Genomic DNA, 23226 nt, shown 5'->3' on the forward strand with positions numbered 1-23226 from the left:
AAAAAAAAAAAAAGAAATGACAATATGAGAAAGACAACTGGCTGAATCAAGTTAGTGGCTGCTTTGTTTGGAGTGGGCAGGGTTTCTCTCTCTCCTCCTAGTATCTCTGCTGCTGGCTTCTCTGGCTGTTGTGCTCTACCTGCATGTGTAGACATTTGCATTTGCAATGCCTTCATTATGGCTTACTAATCAGTTAATACTTCATGGTGTTACCACATGTCTCTAAGGATGCTTCCATAGTTACTGTTCTTAACTATATGAGACTCTAATGCTCTGGGAACTCATAAGGAAAAGGAGAATTATTATGTATAATCTTAAAGGACTGTGGACTGACGTTATTCTGATTCTTACGGCACCAATTTCATAGAGGTTTCATGGAGCTCTGACATTTGTTTTTTTATTAATGACGGGATTTAGATGTATCTTAAGAAAGTAACTCAAATGTAATTAAGTCATTGAAAGATGAAAATACTGACATTTTGGAAAATTGGCTTTTGATCAAAGAATGTATGCATTAAGAGGGTGTTTCTATGCTTTTTAAGTAGAAAAAGAAATGGATAAACCGTCTGCTTCTTAAGTACCCGAGAACATAATTTTTGCTACTTGAATTTGCCTTTATTTTGGCTGAATTAAAAAGCAAACAAACGAACAAAAGCAAATCAAATGTCTACCTGAGGGCAAATATTTCTGCCTATAAAGTATGACTTTACTCTGGAAGCAGTCCGTGGTCTCTTTACTTCTTTCAATAAGGAACTTACAATAGTAACTTCTGTTCTATGAAAACTGTGTTCGATTACCTTGTTTGAAGGCTCTTAACCATTTGCTTGGTTTGGTTTTCCAGATTGTATACCTTAAAGTTTAATTAATACAATGAATGAAAAACGTTTGCCTTTAGAGAATAAGATTAAAATAATTTGTTCACCTTGAACCTTATGAAGGAAAGTTGAATACAAACTATATGAATTACATTGAAAGGATTAGGTTGGAAATTGAACTCCTAAAGAAGTTTGAGGTAAACTTTTGACTTATTTAGGGGTTCATAGGAAAGTTAAGCAATCACTCAGTTTTTTTAAAAAGCAGGAAGAAATACTGGATATGTCTGAATATAAGGTGCTCCCAAGATGTGGATGTTTATCTATATTACCAATGAGAAGTTTTAAATATATAAAACCTTTAGAAATATAGATAAAATGATCAGATATCTATTTACATATGGTTAATGTATTAATTTACTTCCACATATGTACTTGAAAATCACATATTACATAAAATATTAATTTAGAAATATCACTTTCCTTGGCTTTATAGTTCATTGGTTGATTTTATTCAAATTTTTTGCATGTGGTTTGGTTCTAGTGACTTTGTCATCACTTTGAGTCATCTCAACTAGTTTTCCAGCACACATAATTTCCTAAATTTTTTGAGACTCAGCACTTTTTTGATCAAATATGATTCTGTCGCTGTAAACCATATACCAATTTACAAGCGCTATTTGCATATAAGGGGGGCAGTTATTTTAAAAATTTGTCTTATAGGTGAATACTTTTCTGCTCTCCAGCATGTAACCACTCCAAGTAGTGTTCTTTAACATTATATTAATACGCTTTTGCATTATCATATCAAACACTTTCAGCTGTAGGAAAAAATTACTAAATCTATGAGGAATTTTTACTTTAAAACACAGATTTTGTTAGATTACATCCATAAGCATTTAAAGCTAGTAAGGATAGAGGTTGTTTCAGCCTAATGTGTTTTCCCCAAACAAACCTTTGCTTTACATAATAATGTAATACAAAGTTTTAGGTAAGGATTTGACTCTGATGTGACTCTTTCCTGAGGCATATTCTTGAGGGAAGAAAAGAATCTGCCTCATGTATGAACATATATGATACTTTCTTTTTTTCTCCCTTTCAAGGTTATTCCTTAAATCTTTACTAAAGTTCAACAAAACATAAAAGATAGATAACCTGGAGAAAGGGAGAATTTTATTTAATGGCAAATCAAGGCGATGTTATTAATTTTGTGAGACTTTTTTCTTATCCTAGTGCAGATCACAATCATTAAAATATCCATTTCTTAAAGACATATTCCTATAAAAAAGACAACAGGTGAGGAGATGAAAGGATATACTATGTGACAGACAGTTTGTATAAATATTTCCATAGCTGTAAAATAGTATTTATGTGAGATTTTTATTGGGAGGTAGCAGTTACTTTGACAGGAGACGTTGTCCTTGTCATTTCCTGATAACCATGAACTACACCATTAACCACAAACTACAGAAGATGAAAACAGCTGGTGCTTTTGTCACAGAGGGAGATGATACAGCTTGGGAATATGAGAGGATTTAGAATTTGTAATGGTTAGTGGTTTCTGTCTTGGCTATTTAATAAAATGCCTAGTTTTAGGAATTAAAGAAAATTGAAGTGGCAAATAGTTTTACTTTCATACCATAACCTATGGAAAAATCTATTATTGTAACATTTTCCAGGAAAGGATAACTCACTTTTACTCTGGGGCTTCCAGCTTTGTATGAAAAACGTCTACGTCATTAATATACCAGAAATATAATTTAATACTACGTGTATCAGAAACAAATTATGCCAATGTCGATAATGATGAATTATCATTTTTATCTTTTAACAGTGGAAAGAGTGGAACGAGAAAACCTTTCAGACTATTGTGTTCTGGGCCAGCGTCCAATGCATTTACCAAATATGAACCAGCTGGCATCCCTGGGGAAAACCAGCGAACAGTCTCCACATAGCCAAATCCACCACAGTACTCCAATCCGAAACCAAGTGCCCGCGTTACAGCCCATCATGAGCCCTGGTCTTCTTTCTCCCCAGCTCAGTCCACAACTTGTCAGGCAACAAATCGCCATGGCCCATCTGATAAACCAACAGATTGCCGTTAGCCGGCTCCTGGCTCACCAGCATCCTCAAGCCATCAACCAGCAGTTTCTGAACCATCCACCCATTCCCAGAGCAGTTAAGCCGGAGCCAACCAACTCTTCTGTGGAAGTATCTCCAGATATCTACCAGCAAGTCAGAGATGAGCTGAAGAGGGCCAGTGTGTCCCAAGCTGTCTTTGCAAGAGTGGCATTCAATCGCACACAGGTACCGTTAGCAATGAACGTCATAATTGGTGATTCAGAATAATACTAAGGACAGATTGTGGCAAGTATTAGTTCTTTCTTATCTCTTTAAAATTTTTTTTATGGATCTCAGAGCATGTAGAATTAGATTAATTAATAATCCTTAGTTCATGAAATACTATCACCATTGATCCATACTTGGCCATATTAATTAATCAATTTCAGTAATGTAACGAATGTCTGTGAACCCACCACCCAACTCAGGACCTGAAATGTTACCAATGACCTGGGTCTCTTTGTGTGTTCCTCCTCTCCTCTCTTTTTTTCATTTGCTTTTCCCCAGACGTAACCCTGATCTTGAATTTTGTGCTTATCATTCCTTGTTTTTTAAAAAAACTAGTTCTAGAACTGTTCATGCCCAAACAATCTATTATTTACCTTGTCTTTGAACTTTATAGAAAGAATATCACTATATGTCATCATTTCTATAATTTTTTAATAAACCCTTCAAAATGTACAAGTTAGATTTAAGATATTGATGAAGTAAAAATGGATAGATTACTCATATTTTTAATGTTTTGAGGGAATTATATGCCAAAATAATATTAAATGATAAGACAGTAAACAGTTTATTTATTTATATCTTATTTTATTGAGGGCTGCTTATAATTAAGTTCTTTCCCACCAGTGCTAAACGTGAGTGTGCATCAGAATCACAATGTTTTAAGGCAGTTAAAACACAGATTGCTGGGCCTCTTCCCAGAGTTTCTGATTCACCAGGTCTAGGGTGGGACCCAGAAGTTTGCATGTCTAACAAGGTCCCAGGTGATGCTGATACTGCTGGTCTGGGTCCCACTTTGAGAACTAGTAATCTAGCTCTTATACTGTTGTCCCTCTGGTGTGTGCACGGGATTGGTTCCAGGAACCCCCCACGAATACCAAACTCCACAGGTGCTCAAGTCCCTTATATAAAATGGTGCAGTACAGTTGGTCCTTCGTATCTGTGGGTTTCACATCCGCAGATACAGAGGACCAACTGTATGAGTAACAAAAAAGGAAAAGTGCCTAATCTTAAGGAGCTAACCAACCTGGTAGTGAAAAAAAAAATGTACCCAGATAATTCGAGTAATATGTGAAGTAAGGTGAATAATGCAGGACAATGTGCGCAGCGATTACAGGGGCTGTTCATGAGGAGTCATTAACTGTCAGTAGAGCGAGTGTGGTAAGTCTTCAGGAGGACGGTCGGTTTAAGTTAGCCACCCTACTAAATGCAAGGCAAGAAGCCAAGCTCTGTGCAGATGCAAAGGTGAAAAAGACCATGGGTGAGCACATATGTGAACAACTGATTTGAGTATGAGGTTGCTGGGCAGTTAGACCTTGAAGGGTAAATAAAATTTAACAGGAAAACACGGAGAAGAAGGGTATTTTAGGCTAAAAAAAAATGCACAAGAAAAGTGTTGATTCAGCAAAAGGCAGGAGTAGTTGGTAGTTGATAGCAAAGCTAGATAATAAAACTAAAGGTGGAGGGAACAGATCTGAAAAGGTCTTGGGGCCATGCTAAGAACTTTGAACTCTATTTAATAAGCACTGGAAACACTGAAGGTTTTATTAGGAATATGCTATAATCCAGTGATCAGAATTGGATCTTAGGAAGACTTTCTTCCCCTTAATGATCGCAAGAGGGTTAGGGATATCATTTAGGAAGCCGCCTTAAGCGTCCAGCTGAAATGTGTAGAAGTTTTGAACAAGACTGACAGCGATGGAGTAGACGGTACAGTCAAAAAGCACTGTGAGAGTAAAGTTGACAGTGCAACTGCCTGGAGTGGAGGTAACACCAAGGTTTGAGCCTGGTGACTAAGAATATAGTGAAATTATTTAGAGAATCAAGGAGGGCATTGAAAGAGATGGTTGGAGTAAGGTTAAAGTGATTATTTTGGATTGGGCTATTTTGACTTTGAAGTGCTAGCAGACTTCTTAAGTGAAGATGTGCAGCAGTCATTGAAAATAACAGTTTAGTGCTAAGGAGAGTTGTCAGGGTTAGAGAAAGAGATCAGAAGTTTATTCACAGAGCCTGGGATTTAAAGAGACAGGGGAAGGAGGGGAGAGGCCACCGGCACTCCTAACACCAGAAAAAGAGACAGAGAAATGCCCAGAGAGGTGGGGGCAGGTGGAGGTGGAAGAAAAGGGAGATGCTGATAAAAGTATAGAGGACCTGGGTAAAGAGTTTCCAGAAGGAGACTTGTCCGTGTCTGGAAAACTAAGTCTGGGAAGGGGAAGCTTGAAACGGTGCCGTGAGATTTGGCGATTGGTTGGGAGAGATCTTTGGCAAACTTTAGAGTATAATTTCATTAGAGTGGTGAAGGCAGGAGAGAGAATTTAGGAGTTCAGGATGGATTAACTCTTGAGGATACAGAAGCAGTGGCTGCAAATTACTCTTTCCAAAATTTGGTGTTGAAAGGGAGACCAGAAATGGGTTGACAGTTTGGATGTGAGAGGGAGTCAATTTGAGATAGAAGAATTTGTGAGGTAGTTTGGGGCCTCAGCTGAAGTCAAACAGCATGAACTAGTGATGGAACCAACCACTGTGGTTTGGTAACAGTCTTCAGCCACGCTGGAACTGCAGGAGTTGGAGCAGGGGAGAAACGCAGTGGGATTGTTTGAGGTTTGGTGCTGACAGCTTAGGTATGGCAGGAGACCAAGAGGGGTGAAATCTCTAGCTCCCTTGACTCCTAGCTAACTTATACATTCTGTTATTCACAGAGTCAATACATCATTTGAAAATGAGTTCGGAGGTTCACAGAGGGCTGCACATGTTCCAAACATCACTCTACCACTATTCTCTTGTGACTCAAAGTACTGGGGCTGCATTTGTGTGTCCACAGTTATCTGAACTGGGGTTATGAAGAACTCTGATCCTTTGGGGCAAGTCTGTTGCATACTATTATAAAACACAAAGTAGAAGGATGCGTCTTTTAGTCTGTATCTTGCAGTTCTGTGAGTGTGTGTGTGTGTGTGTGTGTGTGTGTGTGTGTTCTTTCATCTATCATTCATGTGCATGAATAGGCATTTCAAGGCCAGCCAACATTTTATTGCTGGTTATTTATACCGCTCCTTTGGATAAGGATAAAATTGAGAGCATGGTCGTATTGCTTTGGATTTTAGAATCAAATACAGTATACATTTCATCCAAATAGCATGAAGCATGAGAGAAGAAGGCTCACGATGAGGCTAGACAAAAGGCGGGCTGTGTTGGTGTGAGGAAATGCTGTGCCAAGGCCCTAGACTCCTGGAGGTCTGTCTTCTCCTGCCCAACTCTTCTTGCCTATTTTTGGGGATTAATGATTTTTCTTCGGCATTGCCATCTTTCAAGTGCCAAGTTATAAAAGGTCTAATTGAAGCATGGAACGCATTTTATTATTTTCCTCCTGCCATTAAATTTGTAAGATGGCTACACCCAGAAAGAAACATTCACATTCAATCAACATGAGCTTGAGTTCATGGGCAAGTCTTGAGGATATCAAATGGAAACTGCATAGGAATGTATGAGTATTTCCTTTTAAATTTCTGCTTTTAATTTGGGAAAGCTTTTCATCCCTCTGGGATCATAACCTGTTGTGTATAAAGCCCAACCTAATCAAGGTAGATGGTATTGACAGAATGACATAGTTTGAACTTAAGCTGGAGGTCAACAGACAGATTGTTTCTGCTGTATATACTGTAGTCACTAACAGCAAGGTTGGACAGCTGGGTTTCACCAGCAGCATTGTTAAATGGAAAATGTGGTGTACGATGCCCCATGAAACCAACTGTGGATTTTCCAAATGGTAGGCTTTTTTTTTTTTATCACATGAGTGGTAAAATGATTTGTCAGCTGTAATAAACAAATAAGAATTAACTTTATAGATAATAACATAACTTGTTAATCTTTGGATAGAAAGGAATCTCAACATTTTTTTCTTAAAGCAAACAAAATCAGATTTTAGATGGACACCTAAGGCCAATATTAGTCTTGTACTCAGTTGTTTTACTGATATGTAGCATATCCTCAGTTTACTGAATATTTTTCAGAAATAGTTCGTGATAACTATTATTCATTTATTATCAAATTCAATAAAAAGCAATTTGATTTGTCACCCTATAGTTTGTGCTCCTGGATTTGTTTTTGATGATTAGACCAAGAACAAATCTAGCAATTAGTTCCTCTGTGTGTGTGTGTGTGTGCGCGCGTGTGTGTAGAACAAAAATCACATGCACGATATTCATAAATGAATCTAGAATTGTAAAAAAAAATAGTCTAGTTTTTCATGTTTAAGACTTCCAGATGAAAAGCTCAAATTCATAATAAATAGCATTTGAAAATAACAGTTCTTCAAAGAAAAACTATTAATTACTTTGTGTGTCTGATCTATTGCCACTATATCATTTGGTGTTGTAAAGTAACATAATTAAGGGAATGGAGCTATATTTCCAAGAACTTGCTTTTTAATACATTTTAATCTTAATCCGTGTGTCTTTTAAAAACATAAAATATATTTGTTTGATTAAATGATCCCCTACCCATACTTCATGGCAAGGTCATGACTTCTGCCAGAGTCAGAGATAGACAACCTTTTGCCAATCTGATTTTATTATTTATTATTATTTTTTACATTTCTATATTGGTTTCTTAATACTGTCGAAACTAAGAACGTAAATTAAGTCACATGTTCTAGGCAAGGGAAACAGCACGTTTGAGATCATGTAATGCCAAGATGTTGATTCTTCAGCTTGGGCATGAGACTAATGTAATTCTAGATGCAGGGAGTAGCAGAGCATCACATCCTATCTGAGCCATCAGCATGGTAGAAGCCTATTTTTTCCTTTTGACCTTATATAAAATATACTCGGAGCACCATCGCTTACTTCTTTGCTAGACTTTTGAAAGAAAATGTTAGCCCTACTTTTCATGGCTCTAAAGACTTTTATGACAAATGGGACCCTATGAGAAGAGTAAGATAAACGTGATGTTTTCTGACCTGATCATTAATATTCAGGCAATCCTATGACACATTTCTAAGCATTTCTGTTACCTGTGGTCACAAAGTAATGTGATACACCAGAGGAGGCTGAGGCAAATAACAAGCCAGCCCTTTTTTCCATGCTTCACGCCTCCCCCAACACCCCCCCCCCCACTGTCCCACCCCATGATTTACTTCTTTTTTACAAATTTAATTTAATTTAATTTTTTATACAGCAGGTTCTTATTAGTTATCTATTTTATACATATTAGTGTATACATGTCAATCCCAATCTCCCAATTCAACCCCCCCCACCGAACTGCTTTCCCCCCTCGGTGTCCATACGTTTGTTCTCTACATCTGCGTCTCTATTTCTGCCTTGCAAACCAGATCATTTGTACCATTTTTCTAGATTCCACATATATACGTTAATATACGATACTTGTTTTTCTCTTTCTACTTCACTCTGTATGACAGTCTCTAGGTCCATCCTAGAGACTCTACAAATGACCCAATTTTGTTCCTTTTTATGGCTGAGTAATATTCCATTGTATATATGTGCCACATCTTCTTTATCCATTCATCTGTTGATGGACACTTAGGTTGCTTCCATGTCCTGGCTATTGTAAATAGAGCTGCAGTGAACATTTTGGTACATGACTCTTTTTGAATTATGGTTTTCTCAGGGTATATGCCCAGTAGTGGGATGGCTGGGTCGTATGGTAGTTCTATGTTTAGTTTTTTAAGGAACCTCCATACTGTTCTCCATAATGGCTGTATCAATTTACATTCCCACCAACATTGCAAGAGGGTCCCCTTTTCTCCACATCCTCTCCAGCATTTATTGTTTGTAGATTTTTTGATGATGGCCATTCTGACCGATGTGAGATGATATCTCATTGTAGTTTTGATTTGCATTTCTCTAATTAATGATGTTGAGCATTCTTTCATGTGTTTGTTGGCAATCTGTATATCTTCTTTAGAGAAATGTCTATTTAGGTCTTCTGCCCATTTATGGATTGGGTTGTTTGTTTTTCTGATACTGAGCTGCATGAGTTGCTTGTATGTTTTGGAGATTAATCCTTTGTCAGTTGCTTCATTTGCAAATATTTTCTCCCATTCTGAGGGTTGTCTTTTCGTCTTGTTTATGGTTTCCTTTGCTGTGCAAAAGCTTTGAAGTTTCATTAGGTTCCATTTGTTTATTTTTGTTTTTATTTCCATTTCTCTAGGAGGTGGGTCAAAAAGGATCTTGCTGTGATTTACATCATAGAGTGTTCTGCCTATGTTTTCCTCTAAGAGTTTGATGATGTCTGGCCTTACATTTAGATCTTTAATCCACTGTGAGTTTCTTTTTGTGTATGGTATTAGGGAGTGTTCTAATTTCATTCTTTTACACGTAGCTGTCCAGTTTTCCCAGCACCACTTATTGAAGAGGGTGTCTTTTCTCCATTGTATATTCTTGCCTCCTTTATCAAAGATAAGGTGACCATATGTGTGTGGGTTTATCTCTGGGCTTTCTATCCTGTTCTATTGAGCTATATTTCTGTTTTTGTGCCAGTACCATACTGTCTTGATTACTGTAGCTTTGTAGTATAGTCTGAAGTCAGGGAGCCTGATTCCTCCAGCTCCGTTTTTCTTTCTCAAGATTGCTTTGGTTATTCGGGGTCTTCTGTGTTTCCATACAAATTGTGAATTTTTTTGTTCTAGTTCTGTGAAAAATTCCAGTGGTAGTTTGATAGGGATTGCATTGAATCTGTAGATTGCTTTATGTAGTAGAGTTATTTTCACAATGTTGATTCGTCCAATCCAAGGACATGGTGTGTCTCTCCATCTATTTGTATCATCTTTAATTCTTTTCATCAGTGTCTTATAATTTTCTGCATACAGGTCTTTTGTATCCTTAGGTAGGTTTATTCCTAGAGATTTTATTCTTTTTGTTGCAATGGTAAATGGGAGTGTTTTCTTAATTTCACTTTCAGATTTTTCATCATTAGTGTATGGGAATGCAAGAGATTTCTGTGCATTAATTTTGTATCCTGCTACTTTACGAAATTCATTGATTAGCTCTAGTAGTTTTCTGGTAGCATCTTTTGGATTCTCTATGTATAGTATCATGTCATCTGCAAACAGTGACAGCTTTACTTCTTCTTTTCCAATTTGGATTCCTTTTATTTCTTTTTCTTCTCTGATTGCTGTACCACATCTTCTTTATCCATTTGTCTGTCCATGGGCATCTAGGTTGCTTCCATGACCTGGCTATTGTAAATAGTGCTGCAATGAACATTGGGGTGCATTTGTCTCTTTTTTTTTTCAGAATAAACTGGATTTAATCAATTTTATCAGGTTCTTTCATGAATCTCAGATATTCTTGTATCCTGTATTATTATTTTTTTTTCAATTTCCATATATATATATATTTAATATCTTTATTAGAGTATGGTTTCTTTACAATGGTGTGTTAGTTTCAGCAGTATAACAGAGTGAATCAGCTATACATATACATATGTTGCCATATCTCCTCCCTCTTGCGTCTCCCTCCCACCCTCCCTCTCCCACCCCTCTAGGTGGTCACAGAGCACCGAGCTGATCTCCCTGTGCTATGCGGCTGCTTCCCACTAGCTATCTAGTTTACATTTGGTAGTATATATAAGTCCATGCCACTCTCTCACTTCGTCCCAGCTTACCCTTCCCCCTTCCCGTGTCCTCAAGACCATTCTCTACGTCTGTGTCTTTATTCCTGTCCTGCCCCCTAGGTTCTTCAGAGAGCTGGAAATGCTTAACCAATGTCTGATAGGTGCAGGAGGGTGAAAACCCAGCTCTTTGCCTCCATCGTAGGGACAGCACTGAAGTGTGACTTCCCCTCCAGAGCTCTCTGCAGGATCAGGCTGAGGCTGGGACTTTGTTTGGATCTCCTCCCTTCTCTGACCTGTTTCTCCCACTCCTTCACCAGTTTCCCTCAGAAGCACTTCCTGAATAAATTACTTGCACAGAAATCTTTATCTTAGGATGTGCTTTTTATCCCAGATTATAGATCAGGGTCATTGCTAGTCTAATTGGCCTTTGGATATGCCATGGGATAGTAGTTTGAATAAAAGTTATCTTCAATTTTATACCTACTACCTTCACAAATCTAAGGCAAGATGATGTTATGGGAATAGTATAGAGGTTTTTATTGTACTACTTTGTTTTGAAAATATTATCAGTATTCATAAGTCATGAGCAAGATGTTGTTAAGAAAATAATATAGAATTGTATAGAATTTTTTACTGTACTACTTTCTCTTGAAAATATTATCACTATTGTTATTTTAAACTGAGTCCCCTGAATTCAGTGGGATGATATTGATATTAGCCAGATTTACTTGTGGATATTGAATATGGGGGGGGTTTGGTTAGAAGAATGGGGGAGAGAGAGAGAAGGAATAAGACAGAAACAGACATTGGCTATGAGGCCCTATGAGATCTTTCAAACTTGACTTAAAGCCATCCTTACTGAGTCTCAAAGATGAATTATGTGATTTATGTGAGTTTCAGAGTAGCTTTGCTTCTCAGCCCTGCCGAATCGCCAGTGCTCTGTCACTGATGCAAATGGGTCTGTTAGGCTGTAAGAAGTAATAGGACCAGTGCTGTCAGGTTTTATTTTTTTGCACATTCATTTTTCCTTGCTTCTATCCCAGATTTATTTTAGTGTTGGCACACTTTCACTTATCAGTCCTAGGGACATGAAATAAGTTGCTTGGCTATTTACTGTGTTTACATCTTTGCATTTTGACAGTTTAATTATGAATCCTAACCTAAAGCATTCTTTTGCCCCTGTCACTTTATGGACTTAAAAAAAAATCAATCAGAGGCTTATGACTATATGAAAAGGTTTGTGACTATTTTACAAGGCTTAATATTGCCCAGGAATGGTTAGGGGATGTCCACTGACCTATAATAAGAATGGTTTCATGAAATATGTACAATAAATCTTCCTTAATAGATAAACTATTCTCTAATTTATTTAAAAATCCAATGACCTACATATTCATATGTTCAGAAATCCCCCATTTACTAACATTATTTCTCCTTTGAGACCTTCCATCTGAGCAAATCTGTTAAATGAAGTAGAGGAAGCTTTGATCGAAACTAGGCTAAATCCATCAGAACGAATGCCCTGCCACGTGTGAATGGGAGCATTAGAGTGCCAGCAAAGGGAAATGAGGTGTGATTCTCTGCCCCTGTCTGCACCACTAGCCCCTTGCCTTGAAGGTGGGATTCAGGAAATATCCATACACAAAGAATTGGCATTAAGAGGTTTGTATTGTTTGAAAACGAGACTTGTCACATTCGTTATTTACACAGTGTAGTTATTTTTCTTTTTCCTCTAGCAGATTATGCCATAACTCAGAAAGTTCGGGTTCATTTTGTGTCTCAGGTAGCTCTCCTGAGCCAATTCTTAGAAACATGTTTTCAGTAGAAGCCCCTGTGTGTTTTGCAAAATGTGTTATTCTTCTGCAACAGAAAGGCCTCTAATTTGGTGTCTTGCTCCTTCTTTAGTTTGATGAAAAAGTCACAAAGTTACACAGTTTACAACCTTTTGTCAAAGGCCTTTTTTGAGAAAGCTGTTCATCTTGGTTTTATCTGATAGAGAAGAGGATTTTTTAAATCCTTTGGGAACTCATTTGGTTGACCTGTCCTTATTTGCCTACTTTTTATTTTTTATGAGACTTTGCAAAGAATCTGCTGTTTACATATCAAAGCCACATCATTTGAAAAAACTTAAGGCCAGGGTCATAAATACAGCTCATGAAGTCACTCAGCAACCAGAGAATGTTTTCAACAGATTGGAAAATTAAATTGAATTATGTATCAGAAAAATTGGCAGTAAGGTCAACAGCTAGAAATCTAAAATGTCTTTGTGTGAAGTGACATGGACTTTGCTTTTATGCTTTATTGGCACTGTTTTTATAGTATTTGCCCACCCGTATTATTAAGGTTAAAAATGTCTAAGGGCTTACTAAACATATTTCGAAGTGGCACAATTAGGAAGAGATGTGTAGCAACAAAATGAAAATTTTAGCAACCAAAATATTTGGAAGTCTGAGCTTTTAGTGTGTCACCAGTTAGTTTTTTCAGGGTTGGGGGGATCTTCTCTTTTAACTTTGTGTTTGATTTATACATTGTTAGCCAAAGGTAGGCATGATTTAATTACATGTACAGTTTATATTTGTAGAAAACTTGACCTCCAAGATATTTAGAATTCTTTCTCAGCTGACCTCTGGTCTCAAGTCATTACTTCTCAATATCCAGTAGAGATATAGGCACTCAGCAAGTCATACAGGAATAGAATACAATGTAAATCCAGGGGTCTTGACTCCATGGTCCAGTAAGCTGGTTATAAAATGACAAGGAAACCTGTGAGAAAAAGGAAGTCCTCCAACTGAAAGATGAGCTGTAAATATGAAATGCTGCAGATCAGGCATGAACATGTTATTGGGTTTTGAAGCAAATAACATACTCTCTTTTGATTTCAGCGTTAAATTAATAAAGTAGGAAAAGATGGCCCTGCAAGCTTCATAAAATAGGTACTCTTTCATTTCAGAATCACTGGCTTGAATTCATAGATTTAAAGATTGTAGTAATATTAATATCTCCTAGGATAGCAGTGTCTCAAAGTTATTCAGTGACTTAAGGATGGCCCTCTAGATAGTGGTCTCAATTTAGTCCTCCTTACATATAAAGACTATCATTAATTAGCACTTTTTAGGCAATTTCAGCCAAAAAGCGTGGGGGAGATGCTGTCTCTGTTTGTGCTCTGGGTAAAGAGAATGTTGATTCAGTAGCTGTCAAACGTATACCACCCCTATTCCCATTCCTAAATCTAATTGAAATAGAGCATTTTATGTAAAAGAAAATATGAAGACTCCTTTTTCCCCGTCCTTCACAAAACTTGTACCAAAGAATCAGAGGAAAGAAATATGACAGCACACTCTTCTATCTATTCCTTCTATCTATTCCTTTCATCCCTGATCAGTGTGCAAAGTCCTTAAAAATTAGTTGCTGCTGGGCTTCCCTGGTGGTGCAGTGGTTGAGAGTCCGTCCGCCTGCCGATGCAGGGGACATGGGTTCGTGCCCCGGTCCGGGAAGATCCCACATGCCGCGGAGCGGTTGGGCCCGTGAGCCATGGCCGCTGAGCCTGTGCGTCTGGAGCCTGTGCTCCGCAACGGGAGGGGCCACAACAGTGAGAGGCCCGCGTACCGGCCAAAAAAAATTAGTTGCTGAACTATTATAGAAAATTCAGGTTTTTCTACTTTACTCAAAAAGACTGCCTTTTGATGATGGTTTTATAAGTTTTTGTCACTATTCTCTAACAAGGAGTGATTGACTCGTTTCACACAGATGAGGGGGTCTCTGTCCTAAATAAGGTATTTCACTTCTAGTGAGTGTGTCTCAGTAGAGACCTGCACTTTTAGTGGAAAGCCTAGTTTTATTATTTATCTAGTTTCTCCAAGTCCTGGGTGATGTTTATAATTAAAGTAGAATTTTTATAGAAGAAATATAAGGAAACACTAGCTTTAGATTCCATTATTTATATGCTTTTCACCTTTGCTTATTCAAAGTAACTTTAAAAAATACATAAATGGTTCCTTTTTTTGCCATTGATTGAAATGATGACCATTTGGCCTGGGGTTAAGTGCATGTTTGTTCAAATAAAGTGAATTAAGTTTAAAGGCCAAAAATTCTGTGAGAAAAATATAACTGAATCACTTTGAAGTCAATTGGAAATTACAAGGTTGTTTAAATTCTATCTGCCAGTTTTGTGCCTAAAATTATTCCTGTAGACAACAGTATTTACTTTCAAATTTCTCTGACTACAACACCCAGTAAGAAATAATTTTTACATCATGAACTAGTACACAAAGACACACTCACACATTTGTTCACATATGTATGTCTGTCTGTTTTGAGTTGTATCTCATTTCCAACTATATCTCTATCTATCTGTATATTTATTCATGAAAGAAAAAAAAAGCCTTCATGAAACAATACATGTATGAAGCACTGTGGTAATTTTTAATCTATTTAATTGCATTTTGTTATAAAAACTAGTTATGGTATGCTAAATTAATTTTATCATCCACTAATAATTGTGACCCATGCTTCAACAATGATGCAGATTAAGGCTGATTTTAAAAGTTACTTAAGGAAGGAAAGTGGTTTTACTTCCTTGAAGTATAAATGAATATCTTAGTTTAGTGCTGTCCTGAATGTCCATATGCTCATTTCACTTTAGATAATTTATTAAATTTTTTTTTACATTATCCTCTATCCCAAATAATTTTAATTATTCTACTTCCTAAAAAATTTTCTTTTAAATATTTTCTGTGTTCTGTATGGGAAGACATCTAGCAAAATATAAGTGGAGGGCCTTGAATATTTGAAGTTGCAAATTTAAAATAAGAAATGTACTTTGATGTTAGTTCTGTCTTTATCCATTCATTTAACAAATAATTATTAAGCATTCAGAGACTATGCTGGGGTTATAATGAGGGCTAACCCTTATTGAACATTTAACACATATAGGATACAGTTGTTAAGCTCTCTAGGGAATCCTATGAGGGAAGTGCAATTATTATCTCATTTTTACAGGTGAGGAAACTGTGCCATAAGGAGATTAATTAATCCTTGTCCAGTTGAAGCCCAGTTTTGAACCCAGCAATTCTAACTTCAGAACTCATACTCATATCTCCTTTTTTCTCAATCATTTCTGTTATCATAGAGCAGAAAGACACAGTCCCTCCTTCAAGGAGGTATGAGGAATAAACAGACTTTTAAACCACTAATCCCACTGTGGTATGATAATATGTAATATGTTGCATGTACTGTGTAAGAACAGATGCTTTTGACCCTGGAGGTGATTGAAGCTAAGGCAGAAAATGTTCAGCAAGAAAAAATAATGTTTTATAATTATTTCAGGACAGAGTCAACTCATATGTTAATAGACTGCTTTTCTTCTTATATCTGAATGCATTTGATACATTTGAGATATAAATATGCACTAAATGTATGTTTTTGTTTTGTTTTGTTTTTGAAAGTACTATTTTTGCCAATGTTTTGACAAAGTAGCCAAAGCTAGTAAATTTTTTGGAAGTTTGCCAACAGTTGTTTTGCAGAATACTCATGGAAACTAGGAATAACCAGGGCCCAGCACTTCGTGAATTCAATAGTCATGGTGCCAGGTACTTGAGGTGTTAGTAGAAACCATGTATGTGCCCAGAGCTGAGAACACCACTGGTAAATGTTTCCAAAAGGAACCTGTTCAGTTCTGTATTTGCTTTTGCCTTTTGGTGCTAATGTGTTTAGAAAATTTTGACTTAGATTGTGCACCATCCCCCATTCCAGTACCTAAGACTTCCTAGAGATACGGAGGGAAGGAAGAAAATGAGACAGGACTCTTTATTTAATTGCATCTATCGTTGTATAGATTAGGTAGGTAAAAAGTAGTAAAGTTGCCAGGAATCTGGTTTTGGCTAAGTTTCCCCACGGTACATGCTCAAGTGTGGCTTGGACAAGGGGATTGCAGTTAAGAAAGCACAGACTGCTTTGTTTTCAAGAATGCTCTGTTGCACCTACTAACTTTGTTTTGCATGCTTACAGTATTCTGATGTGTCAGATGGCACAAGCGAAGTTTTATTATATATACTAGAAAGAAACCTGTCTGTGAGGGAAGTGTTTCATTTAATAAACTGTAGGTTTGGGGTGCATGGAATATTTGTTCTAAAGTGGAGTTTGCATGGCACAAAATTTCGGTATTTATTATCTTATCGTTTTCAATAGGTTGTATGAGAAGATCTTGAGTTATTGTGAGTTAGGCTTTTAACATGTGGTCCATCAGGGCCTGCTGCTGACTGTTTAGCAAAGATGGGACTCCCACTTTCAGAAAAATGAGAAATATGCATTTGATGCTTTCTTAGGGCTCTATATTCCTGTATATCCCCAACTAACCACTAAGCACAAAATGTACAGATTCTCCTCCCAAGGTGTTTACTGTATGATGGGAGAAAGAGGTTTTATAGTTACACAATGTAAAGATGATAAGTGTCATAAATGTGAAATAGAACTAGTGCCATCTCCCTTCAAAGGAGGGAGAAAGTATTGCCAACTGCAGTGTATATACATATACAGATATATACATAGTCTTTTAGTGCATTATAGAATACATCTCTACAGCAACATTTGTCTGCAAATGTTACTTTTGTATATGCATTTATATTTGCAGAGTACATTAATTCCCTTTAGATGCTCAATTCTATCTACCCCCATGGTACAAAAGTGCTATATGCATAGGCTGTCTTTTCTAATAAAGAAATATTATAGTAAAAGAGAGGTTTTTTATTAAACTAATGCAATAACAACATTTTCTTTGAGGATTTAACACATCATTTTTAATAATAAAAATCAAATTGTCATTGTTGTGCCCTGTATACCTTTTATTCAAATCAGACTAAGTACTCTGGCTTCATGGCTGAGCAGTACTCCAGGGGGTGATGGGGGAGGTGAGCATTTTTTAGCATAACACAAATGAATTTCAGTAGTCGGCTTTGTAGTGGGGTTGTAGATTATGAATATGGGACCCAGGGAAACCTATTTATATTTGTGAGCAGAGGAGAACATGCCTCTCAGGAACGTCTAGAAGGAAATGAGACTGGAGGTTAGGAGAGAACTGATTTCGTTAGGTCAGCTTTCAGGTGGTAGGATGTCAATACTCTGTCCAGCCAAGAGCTCAGTTCACAGCTTCAACTAACTGTGCATTAACCACCGAAACTGAAGAGTTCACTTTGTACAATTAGGCTAAGAATTTGGTATCACCTGGTTTTCATCAGAGGATACCACTTTTTGGCTCTCACGTCAGCTGGAACCAGACATTTCAGAATTGTATGAAGTTAAGGCTAACCAATAAGCATGGAAAAGGGGTGGTGAAACGTGACGAGTACCTTCAGAGGGAACTATGTGATAGACAGGTCATGCTCAGTGGCAGGATGTGGGGTTAGCCCATATGGGTGCCAGGGCCTCTTCCACCTCTGACCCTCTGTAATTTTAATCTGTAAAATGGGGGTATATGTGCCTTTGAAACTTGATTGGTTAGGACATCATTTGTTTTAAGCAAATAATGAACTAAAATATATTTTCAGACTCACTACTACAAAGTAAATATGTTTCAACCCATACACCCTTAAAGAGATGTAACTTGATTTCTGAAAAGGACTTTCATTTTAAAAGCTTATATACTTTATTATTGATACATCCAACAATTAATAATTAAAATACATTATAAAGGAATAGAGCTAATTTTCTCTAAAATAACCAGTCCAAATGATTCTGTAGAAGTGGCAAGCATATATTTTTCCCTTTGGCATTGCAATCAGTAGTACATATAAGCTTTCTTTGGGATTTATATGACATTCTAATATCTATCTTTGTTTGGGTTGTAACCTAACACTTTCAAACTATGATATGCTATGTATGTTATATGATATATGAGTATTTCGGAGGTTAACTTCAAAAGTTTATGTTAGAATAAATATGTGAACAGAAATATAATTTACAGAAATGAAAATAGTCTCCGGCTAGTTTGAAGCTTTTTCCAAAGCATAGCACTGGGGTTTGGCTGGGCCAGTTTTTTCAATACACACCTGGTGTATATCACTTTAAAAAGTAAATTATGCCTCATTAAATTACAATTAAATGGAATCATGATCATTTGTTTTCCTGGAAGGAAGATGTTTTGCATATTGAAAGCCTAATTTGTTGCAGGTGACAAAAAGGCTGAACAGATTAATATCACTTCATTTTGGGGGTAGTGTTTGCTGGTTAGTTTGTGTATACTCCAGTAGTTCTGAATTATATTAATGTGGACTATATTATTTTCACTTCAAAAAGTCTTCTACCACTTTATCAGTTTTTGCACTTTTTTTTTTTTTTTTAAGCTTTTAAGGAAACAGAAACTTCTCTTGGTATTCTGGATTAGTCATGCTCTTTCTTTTTCTTCAAGTGTTCTAATACTATGCAATCCCTCATTTGCCCTCTCCCTTTGCCTGGTCTCATCACCATCTCTATGTCTATGCATAATGTACATTTTGAATCCCCGCCAAGTTAAATACCACCTCTTCCAAAACGTTTTCCCTGAGTCTTGCGATGGCAATACTTTCACCCTCTTTTGAACTGAGATGGTACTAGTTCTGTCTGAAATTTATGACACTTATCTTTCACATTGTGCTTCTGTAAACCATTGTATAGTAAACTCCTTGGCAGCAGAATCTATGTCTTATTAATCTTTCCATTCTTTTATGAGCTTTGAACCAAGTTGTAAACAGGGAGTGAATTACTAGACTGATCTGTCATTTTTTGGCAATAGGCATATTGAATTTGGGGGTTCTCTGGATAATCAATGGGAGATATAACCTAATCGTAGAGAATTACAAATGTCTAGGAAGTATGAAGAAGAGATATCTGTTAAAATCTAGTCAGTAATGATCTTCAGTGACCTCTCCTGGAGTGACCTGGGAGGTCTGATGGGCTCAGGCTCAGATTCCTAAAACCTGGCCCAGGCTTGGGTTCTCTTCTTGTTCTCTTAAAGGATTTAAGAGGATTTAAGGGCCCATCAAAGGCAGTTTCTCACCCGTCCCAGATGAAGCCTCAAGGGCTAGTACAGAAACTTGGAAGTAAATTTTATAGAGCCAGTCATGGTAACGTTTCCCAAATATTTCTGAGTATCAGCATGTATTTTGCACACTAACGATTTGGAGCAAACTATATAAATTGTTGAAGGAATATGAAAATCATAATAAAAAGAAAAACTCTTCAAATAAGAAAGCTCTTCAACAGAAATTGCAGATTCAGAAACTCTAAGGTCATTTAAGACGTCACAAATATTATTAAAATACTAGTAATAATAAGCATAGCAATTTTTTATTTAAAAAATTAGCCCTACTTCTTCTTTTTTTTGCCACATCACGTGGCTTGTGGGATCTTAGTTCCCCCATCAGGGCTTGAACCTGCACCCTCAGCAGTGAAAGAGTCAAGTCCTTGTCCCTGGACCACCAGGGAATTCCCAGCCCCAGTTCTTTGTTTTGTCTGTAGAGAGAGCCTGTATTAGCAATGAAGCTAGATGGCATTATATTATCTCTTGTTTTGTGCTTTGAATTATTTTGCTTTTATTGAAGTTTTCTGCCAACCTCATGTATTCTTTGCTGGTGCTGGAAATAATATGGAGCTTACAAAATCCTCCATTAAAAGACGAAGGAGAAGGCCAATTTGAGGCTCTTTTTGCCCAACTCCCTTCTTTTTTCAGTGACCTGTAACCCAAGAGCTCTGGTAGAAGGTGCCTTTCTACCCTGCGCAGAGGTTTGTTCTACTCCTTTTCAGTCAACATGTTTCCTGGTCTTACACAACCTCAGCTAACACCATGGAGAGAATTGTTTATAATCTCTCCCTTGAGAAGGCTCTGTTGCCTATGATGAGGAAAACACTTAATGACCACGTTACTGAATACTTGCAATGTGTTTTAATAAGATTACTGATATGAAATTTTAATAAGCGATATCCTGGTTAATTTATTAATTTCCCTCAAATTTCACATTCTCAATATTCATGACCTTTCTCTTCATAAAAGTACATCTTTTTTTCAGTGCCCGGGTGCCATGCCAGGTTCTCTATATCTCAGGCTGCATAATGGGAATGTCCAAGTGACACCTCCTGCCTGGCTGGTTGATAATTAAATGCCAGACAACATAGTAGCAAGGGCTTTAGAAATATTTATGCAAGATAAATTATTAATTTATGTTCTATTCAAGACAGTTTCAATATGATAAACATTTACTTATCTTGGTAATTAGATGGGGTGATTTGTGGTATACTTAAGTTATGCCGTACATTTTCTTCCAATCTGTTTCCCCTATGATGATTTTAAACTAACTAAATAAAATGTGCTTTACATTTATGTGCCCACAGAATTTTGACTATGTTTTTAAAAATCCCTGCTTAAGTCGTTAAAAGCACATAACCAAAATGAAGAAGGCTCAACAAAACAACTAAAACTCTTCTTGTGCCCACCAGTTAGCCACTTGTTATTGAAAATGTCTGAGGTAAAAAGAATCTGCTTTGGGACCAGGGTTACACAGATGAGACTTTAAGTAAATACTTTAGAACAGTGTTCTCATTCTCCAGGGCAGCAGTGGCCACCTTGTTGGTTTGAGACTTTATCTTCAATTAGGCGAATAAAACAGAGGCAACAGTATAGTCCACCAACCCCTTAAAATACAAATACTGTGTCTCATTCACTTCAGAAGTGATGCTGATGAGCAGTCATTTACAAGGATGCTTTGTCTTAATTTTTCTTAGAGATGGATTCATTTCCCTGTAAGGTTGTCCAACATGTAAAAAATGCAGGGGAAGGAACTCCACAATTTCAATGTGGGAAAAAAAGGTAAACCAAGCTGAACAAAAAATAAATAAAAGAACTCTATCCTTAGGAGTGATTTTGTTTTCTATTGATTAGGAATAAACAGACTTACAATTTTGAAGTTTGTCCATTAGAACAATATTTTTTGTTTTTTCAGTATTTTGTATGGAAGATTTTTGCCATAGTGTCCTCCACAATTTGTGTAAATAATTTCACGGAAGAAAGAGTTTACAGACTTTGCCTTTGAGAGATCTTAAGTATAATCATATAACCAGCATAAAGAATATATCCATGTAGATCCTAAAACTTTTCCAAATTTGGTAGTCTGACATTTAGTAAAATGCTAAAGTTACTTATGAGAGAGAGAAAAAGACAGAGAGAAGGAGAGTGGGTACCAACTTGTCCTTCATGTGCAAAGTTCATTGTTAAAGAAAGCTCAGAAAATATCAATCTTAGTATCTTATTAGTAATGGAAATTGGTATTGATCGTCTTTTATGCTTTAATTTTTTATTTAATTTTAATTTTTAAATTTTATTGAAGTATAGTTGATTTACAATGTCATGTTAGTTTCTGGTATACAGCAAAATGATTCAGAGATATATATATATATATATATTCTTTTTCATATTCTTTTCCATTATGGTTTATTACAAGCTATTGAATATAGTTCCCTGTGCTGCACAGTAGGACCTTGTTGTTTATCTGTTTTATATATAGTAGTTTGTATCTGCTAATCCCAAACTTCCTCCCCTGCCCTTTCCCCTTTGATAACCATAAGTTTGTTTTCTATGTCTGTGAGTCTGTTTTGTGAATAAGTTCATTTGTATCATATTTTAGATTCTACATATAAGTGATATCATATGGTATTTGTCTTTCTCTGTCAGACTTACTTCACTTAGTATGACAATCTCTAGGTCTATCCATGTTGCTGCAAATGGCATTATTTCATTCTTTTTTATGGCTGTGTAGTATTCCATCGTATATACAGGAAATTGGTATTGATTTTAAATTCACATCCCTCTTGCTTCTGCACACATTAATTTGGAGAATTTTGTCTTAGAAACAAATTTGTTATTAATATTTCAGGTTGCTTAGTCCAAGTGGAAAGTAGGATAACTTAAGGCAGAGCTGCCTTTTAATTTCAGAAAGAAAATTAATACTTAGATTGTATAACATTTTCTGGAAGACAAGTGTCTCACTAGTTGCTTCTTTCTGAAAGCATGACAAGAAATCAAGATTTTCTTAGAATCATTTCAGCAGTAGGGTAGTTTTATATACATGCCCTACCTTGACCTTTCCTTGGGCACTCACACACACAGACACACATTTTTTTCTAGCTTCACTGTATGGCATATTATAGTCTCATTTGGAAAGACTTCTCTAATCAAAGTAATGACAACCAAACGGGTAAGAGGTATCAGATGGCATGCCTCTTGTAGGTTCCTTATAGTAAAATTGTCTTACATGATGTTTTGAGTGGTGATTACTCCCGGAAGCTGATAACAGTGTGATACACATTCCTGTAAGTGACATTTGCTTCACTATATTATAATGCATTATTTTTTAAAACCGCCTACCTTACCCTGAGGATTTTTGGCCAACTAGAGATGGTATATTTCTTTGGTCTCCAATGCCTATTGGCCTGTTGGCCAAAGACGGCCTATTTAGCCATCTATTACAAATCTGAT

General features: G+C 36.6%; 1 protein-coding gene across 3 annotated transcripts in view; it reads left to right on the plus strand.

Moving 5' to 3' along the window:
• The window catches only part of SATB2 (SATB homeobox 2), a 192176-nt gene that overhangs the window by 110282 nt on the left and 58668 nt on the right, over nt 1-23226 (plus strand). For all 3 annotated transcript variants that reach the window (XM_027124972.1, XM_027124950.1, XM_027124960.1), the window contains exon 7: nt 2647-3119. In XM_027124972.1, the coding sequence (XP_026980773.1) occupies nt 2647-3119 (473 nt within the window). The remainder of the gene's footprint in view (nt 1-2646; nt 3120-23226) is intronic.

This window comes from Aethalodelphis obliquidens, unplaced genomic scaffold, assembly GCF_003676395.1.
Source record: "Aethalodelphis obliquidens isolate GAN/ISIS:26980383/991018 unplaced genomic scaffold, ASM367639v1 scaffold2, whole genome shotgun sequence".
NCBI classification, from domain to species: Eukaryota; Metazoa; Chordata; class Mammalia; order Artiodactyla; family Delphinidae; genus Aethalodelphis; species Aethalodelphis obliquidens.